Source organism: Capsicum annuum, chromosome 3 (assembly GCF_002878395.1).
Source record: "Capsicum annuum cultivar UCD-10X-F1 chromosome 3, UCD10Xv1.1, whole genome shotgun sequence".
Classification (NCBI taxonomy): Eukaryota; Viridiplantae; Streptophyta; class Magnoliopsida; order Solanales; family Solanaceae; genus Capsicum; species Capsicum annuum.
The window spans coordinates 38,857,397-38,864,685 of record NC_061113.1 but is presented as its reverse complement, the minus strand read 5'-3'; the positions used below and the strand labels follow the sequence as shown (position 1 = coordinate 38,864,685).

Here is a 7,289-nt window from a genome sequence, read left to right as displayed (position 1 = left end):
ATTAAAAAAGTACAAATTATTGAACAATGATCTTGAATTTAACTAGAGCTACAAATGACTTTAAATAGAACTCCTTGAATCTTGTTTTGTTCTTTCTTCTTAAGCTTGAAATTGGATGTTTGATCTTGAACGTAAATTTGATTTTTTGAGTGTTTGAATATTTATATCTTGTATAAAATTAGTGAATTTGGAGTTAAAAGGGATACATTTCAGCCTTAGAAGTCAAAACGGACACTACTTTAAGTTTGGATACAAAACGAATATTTTGCTCATTTTTAGGCAAACTATAACTAACACTGTTTGTCAGCCATTTTGGGTGAAAAATTGCTATTATGGTTTGCCCAAAAATGGACAAACTACATTTCATAAACTTCATGTGAATTGCTGGATAGATTCGCTCAGAGATTTAATAGATTTCTGAAAATATTTCAATTTTTTTTTTTTGTAACGTGAATTGCTGAAGAAATTCTTGAAAATGTGAAAGATTTGTTATTTCTATAAAAAAAAAATTCACTTATAAATATGTGTTATTGTTAACCATTTTATCTCATTCATCATGAGCAACATTCATTATTCATTGAAAACTTTTTTATAAGGCTAAAAATAATGAGTTATTGTTAGGGTTAGTTTATTTGGGGTGGAGAAGTTTTATACGAAGGTAGTTTGGTTAGATATAGTTTTCTTGCGAAAACGGTTCAAGTGTTTCCAATGACACTCACATATGAACATCTTGTACGTCTTTTTCAGAGTAAATGAAGGTACATGATGCTGAATTTTCTATTCTTATCACTGATTGATATCCCATATCAATAATGGGTAATGATTATATAATTTTCGAGGAGACTCAAATTTGAAATGATGACTCTTTATCAGCTTTTCTTCACAGTCCTGAGATTTTTCGTAATCAAATGCGTTTAGCAATACTTGATATGTATGCCAAATCTCAAAGTGCTATTCAGGATGAAGAATCATCTGATAATGAATTTAATATTCGAAATAGTACATGATTTACTAATTTCAGTGTTGGTTGGCCAAGCAATTTTATTCAACAACAAACAGTAGTAGGGTTTGATAGAGAAAATGGCAGTTTGACTTCACTAAATCAACATAATGTCCATTGAAGTTGTCAAAATTGTGATTTTGGAGAACCGAGCAATCAAGAACTGACTAATCTATGTAGTCACACTCCAATTGAATTAATGAATAGGTAAAAACATTATATATTTTTTTATATATTCTTTAAAGATCGTTATATACATGTATCAATAAAAATTATTTTATTGAGTCAAACTTAATGTATAGACAAAGATGTTTTTTTTTTTTCAAAAAATAATGAAGTTTGCCCATAAATGGACAAACCCTAATTTTTGTTCTTTAAAAAAAATGAAGTTTGCCAATAAATGGACGAACCATAATTTTTTTTTAAAAAAATGGAGTTGAAAAATCCTAGCAGTGTTATTTTAATTTTACTTTAACATAAAATTATAATTCTATTATTTTTTAGATTAAACTTCTACCCAAACAATCCTACATTGACTCAATTCATAGAAATTGTGAACAACGATGAGCTCGCTAATGACACAGCTGATCATGAGTCTGATAGAGATAGTTTCGAGGATGATGATCAAATGTCGGATGATGATGATAATTCAGATGAGGACGCTAGCACTATTCCTTCACACGATGATAGTATTAATTATCATCCCGATGTCATTTCTTATTTGGATCACACAGAAGAAGGTACAAATGATTTTGCATATTTTAGAGATAATGATTTTGTTTGGGTTGCACTATGGAATTCTGAAAACCCTAAATATCTCAAGTCAGGTAAGATATTCCATTAATCATATTTTATATATTTAGCCTTTTAATTTTAACTATTATTCACATGAAGTTTATGAAATATAGTTTGTCCATTTTTGGATAAACCATAATAGCAATTTTTCATCTCAAAACAACTGATAAATAGTGTTAGTTATAGTTTATCCCAAAATTGACAGACTGTCCTTTTGTGTTCAAACTTAAAGTAGTGTTCGTTTTGACTCCTAAGGCTAAAAAGTATCCCTTTTAGCTCCGGACTCTAAAATTAGTGGTCTCTAATTCAACTTGCTTTTGTTTCTTGTTATGAATTTTGGTTTCCCTTTTAAATTATAAAAACCTTAATTTATGTTGTGAGAGTGAATAACTATAAGGAGGATAAACTCTTTTTTTATTTATTTAATTGATGACTTGACCTATTAATTAATTGCATTGGAGCAATAAGAAGACCATTTTTGGTTGATCGAAATATATTGCTTGGGCACACAATATATTTCCTTTGGTCATTAGTTCGAGTAGGCATATCGTGCCATCCAAAATATGACATGATCTTATTCACTTCTTTATTGGCCTTGCCAAGGAGAACAATTTCTATCATTTGTAGCTCAATCGAATGGACAGGCATCATGAATTTGAACTCTTTAATAAATCTGTATTTATTAAACTTAAATAATTAATACAATTATATTAAGCCCATAATATTAATTTGATCAAATATATTCTGAAATACCATCCAAATTATTTTATGAATAAATTTTTAAAAATAGTGACACATTTTCAAGAATCTCAATTCAACAGAAACCAACATGGATGATCAATCCTGAAAGCAATACAAGTAGTATTACATATCTAACAAACATAAAAAGGCTGACTGATGCAATAAATATTTTTACCACAAACATAAGTTATGCAGAATATTCTCTTTTTTTATCGTTTCTTATTTACTAATCCCCTTTTCTGGAACAAGCTTTTTTAATACTCTTCAGTGTCCTTAAAGAAAACAGAATGAACACACTGAACAAAATTTAATGAACATCTGCCTCCTTGTGTGTGTATATAACACAGTTCGATTTCGGGTACGAAATGCATTTCAGCAAATAACCTTTCTCCATTTGATCATCATCGAGGAATGAATCTTCGGATTGGTCAACTGGACCTGAAACCAACTGTCCTGCACAAGTGGAGCACGAGCCTGCCCTGCACGAGTAAGGCAGCTCCAAACCAGCGTCTTCTGCTGCATCGAGGATGTATTGATCATTGGGCACTTCAATTTCGCTCTCGTTACTATCAGGACCTATCAGTTTCACCTTGTATGCTGCCATTGCACAGACTTTGAAAGAGGATGAGGACTTCAAGACAAATCCCTTCAAGATACTTTTGACAGAACCCAATGAGCATTGCCGTTTGGTAAAGCTGGAGGAGCTTATTGATGGTGCAACCATGAGCAGCGAAGATGAAGGAATGCTTATACTCGACATGCTACACCTGGGACATACATAACATGATCAATTAAAGCTAATTCGTGCTAAAATCCATGCTAGATGAAAAAACTTTCAAGCAAATAAGAATAATTATATCTAATATGCAAGCAAACAAAGTCTAAAGGATGGTCTCCTTCTAGATGAGATTGATATTTCAAACAAAGTCTAAACGATGGACTCTTTCTCGATGAGATTGATATTCTGATTTTCTTCTTAGAACGTATTGATTTAACCCATTAATGGGACCAAGCATGTTGCTGCCCTAAGCAGAACCCCTTATTTCTTTTAGAAAATCTCCAAATTGTTTCAAAGGAACTGGAAACAAATTCTTCAGTGAGAAACAATTCAGTTGAAATGTAGGACGCTTATCTAGAAGCTTTCACAACTCAATCATAGATGATGAAACCTATCATTAGCATACTACTTCATGAATACATTACACAATCAACAAACTGAATGGACAATTCTATATCGCCTCAAATGAGTCATCAGGATATTTAAAAATAATTGTACACTCTCCCTAACAGATAGCTATACAGATGTTGCATTGACAGAAACTATTTTACTTGTCTTTGGTTTATGAAAAGCCAAAAATTATTCCTTAGCTGTGTCGTATTCAAATTCAGGATTCATAAACTTCAAATTATAGATCTAAGTCTTCAAGACGGGGAATTCGTAACATCAACTTGTGCAATGGAAAGATGTGAAAAAATCCACCTTTTTCTTTCTTTAGAAGTGCTTAGATCAATATGCACTAATAAATTTTCTCTAGTGACACACACATATATGAAACATTCCATTATGCCTTTGTTCTTTAAGCTCAGATGTGTCCTTTATGATACAAGTCAAATTACCGCCTTAGTTTTTGATGACATCTTTGAAGGCCAACACCTAAAGGCTCAAGACCTGGTTACCCCGAGAGCACAAGGATATGCAAGGAAGGCTCGTTTTGAGCATGTCATTAAACAAACCCGAGTGTGGTAGGTTGGTTGGAGTCTTGAAGACTTGAGGACTCTCGGGTTTGGACCCGTAATGGCTCACTTCAATTTGGGGAAGCTTCATTAAGGGAATTTTGGTCACTTCATTGTGCCCAAAATACACTCCATAGGCTCCCCTCATGAAGGGTAGGGAGGTCATTTTATCCTTATTTTGTAATAGCTATAAGTAGTTCTTTTGGGTTCATTTTACATTTGGTTGATTATTGTCAAGACATGAAATATTTGTAACACCTAAGTCTCTCTCTTGAGAGTGTATCACTTTAGAGTAGGGATTGGAAAAGCCACCCCCACCCGTAACTAGGGCTTCCAAGTGTGGAGACACTTGTGTTGCATTTTGGCTTGAGACGTTGGTGTTTAGAGGAGGTAAAGTCCCTCTTGTGTCAACATAGGTGTTAGGTGTTTGGTGTGTGTAGTGTTAAGGGTTCAAGAGTAGAATATGCTCTTGGGTTCTTATAATTATACCATCACTTGTCTAACTATCTATCTTGTATCTTGTTTTAGTTTCGGTTTTCCTTGTCTTGTTGTTGAACCCGTGGGGGTCTTCTTGTTGTAACATTGTTGTTCTTAATTTTATTGTTGTAATATAGTTTGGGATTGTTGGCTGCAATAGGTGTTAAACACCTTGTTATATCATGTTCTTCTTGTTGTTCTTGAATCCGAGAGTGGTCACCATCTTGGTCCTTGGTTCTCTTGAACTTGTGGACTGTTTTTTTGGTGTATGTTTGGACTGTTTTGAGTCAATTTCGTGTCTCCCATTGTTGTCTTGTATCACTTTAGCACACATCACAAATTGATATGAACTCTTGATTTTATTAAAAAAACTATTATACTAGGACTACAAAGTGACATGTGTTCCAGACTATGTTACTCGGACTCTCCAACAACGTCGATGCACATGTGTCAGATCCTTCAAAAATGCACTATTTTCAGAGGATTCAGCATGCACTAGCGATCACATTTCTTAAGAATTCGAGCAACATAGGTTCTAGACCAACCAAAGGAGATGTTGCAAAAAAAAAAATGATAAGCTTTTGTAATAGAGTATAATGTTCTTTGTGCTGAACAGAGATACTACTTAGAACTACTGACATGCAAAGGTGGCCTCTGGCTCTTTACTTATCACTTCACACTTAACAGAAGCCCAAAGTTTAGTTAATTTTCCCCAATGGCGACAAATGCCACAATTCACTACAAGAACTTGTGTATTTCACTGTGACAATTAACAAGCAAAGGACAAATGGCCAACGTGGTGGAATGGTTGAGGTCCCTCCATCCTTAACTAGATATCTCGAGTTCAAATCATGGATATAAAAAATATCCTATTGGGAGTGCTGTGCAGCATGGCACTCCATGCGCATGTCGGATACTGGATGGGAAGCCAAAAAACAAAGGACGAAAAAAAATCAAGGCAACAAAAGGAAGAACAATCACAAAATACATACTAGTAAGTACGTTCAATGAACAAACCTTTGCTAGTAAGAATCTGACCAATTTCAGTGCAATGATTGTCCTACTTTCATCAACAACAACTGCTAAGTCTCAATCCTAAACAAGTTGGGATCGGCTATATAAATCCTCCTTGTTCCATTTAATCTCAACTCATGTGACCACCACACCAAGTAAAAATAAATGATCCAATTTCCAAGTGAGTGTAATTTCTTCACATCGATAACAATGTAAAGATCAATCTAATACAAGACTAAACAACAAAAATAACCATTTCTCTAGTAATAACTAAGAAAGACACATGATTGCATAAATAAAGCTCCGAAGTAATCAGAAGATAACTTACTGAAATCCAGTAGAAGAAAATCTAATCTTGTTGAAAATTAATGACAGAATTTAATTAACAGACCAAATAAATAGCTACAGTGCGTCCCAGATATTTCTCATCCTAGTGCTTTATATAGAAAAAACTTCTGACTGTTGAAGTGAGCAAAGAAGCAGAGAAATAATTACTAATTTCTTATTTTATGTGTCTTATTCTCACTGGAAGACGCGAATTACGGCAGAGGATTAGGGCCTGTTCGGGTCGCTAATGTAGGGAGGTAATTGGTGGGGGTGTATTCCTGGTATGATTCCGTATTCAATGTTCTGTTCCGTGTTCCGTGTTCTATGTTTGTTACGAATCTGTGTGCTTTCCTCTGCTTTATATTCCTGCATTCCTGCTTTACTCTGTTTTATATTCCTTATGGCGGCAGTATCTATGTTATGTCATCTGCTTCTGTGCTGTACTATGTGTTTGTTTGATATCTCGTAACTTGAGCCGGGGGTCTTTCGGAAACAGCCTTTCTACTTCATCAGAGGTAGAGGTATGGACTGCGTACATCTTACCCCCCCCAGACCCCACAAAGTGGGAATACACTGGGTTTGTTGTTGTTGTTGTTGTTGTATGTGTCTTATCATTTCTTTTATGAAATGTCTCAAATGAAATATCACATTTTCTTATTTGATAGTTATTTAATGACATTATTTTTATTTTATTTTTATTGAGCTTATTTAAAAAAAAATAATAATAATTAAAAAATAAATATTAAAATACTTTTTAAAAAATAATTTTATAAACTTTATAAAATCATTACTTAATTCTTAAACTTAATATCCAATAAAAAAATGACATATAAAATGAGATGGAGGGTACCACTTAAGGGTACGTGCCCTTGACTGTACTTTCTTGTCCTTTCAATCCTCTATAAAGACATATTTAGGTTCTGTCTTAGGGTCGTTTGGTTGGGAATATAGTTATGTTGGGATAAGTTATAATGTGATAAGTTATACTGGAATTAGTTATGTTAGAATTATTTTTGGTTGAGTGTTTGGTTTATTGTATTCAAAGTAATATGCATGGTATAATTTTTAAGTATAAATTAATTGATTATCAAAATATCCTTCATTTTATTTAACTTTTTTTTTTATATATATTTCTTTTCAAGCTTTAAATATTTATTCTTAAAAAAAAACTTTCATCTTATTTAGCTTAATTTTTGTGTGT

General features: G+C 33.1%; 1 protein-coding gene across 2 annotated transcripts; it reads right to left on the bottom strand.

Annotated features, from left to right (window-relative positions):
- Positions 1 to 2,639: 2,639 nt before the first annotated feature.
- On the bottom strand, positions 2,640 to 6,263 carry LOC107866373 (ferredoxin, root R-B2). 2 transcript variants are annotated; one of them, XM_016712458.2, is made up of 2 exons: positions 6,090 to 6,263; positions 2,640 to 3,303 (listed from the first exon to the last, which is right to left on the bottom strand). In XM_016712458.2, the coding sequence occupies exon 2, from the start codon at positions 3,294 to 3,296 to the stop codon at positions 2,844 to 2,846; it is 453 nt and encodes a 150-aa protein (XP_016567944.1). In that variant the 5' UTR covers positions 3,297 to 3,303; positions 6,090 to 6,263; the 3' UTR covers positions 2,640 to 2,843. The 2 variants fall into 2 exon arrangements, with proteins under 2 accessions (XP_016567944.1, XP_016567945.1); XM_016712459.2 differs by having other exon boundaries at positions 5,765 to 6,230.
- Between the last annotated feature and the right edge of the window lie 1,026 nt (positions 6,264 to 7,289).

Excerpts from the sequence above, each read along its gene's own strand:
- LOC107866373 (XM_016712458.2), bottom strand. The coding sequence starts at position 3,296 with ATGTCGAGTATAAGCATTCCTTCATCTTCGCTGCTCATGGTTGCACCA.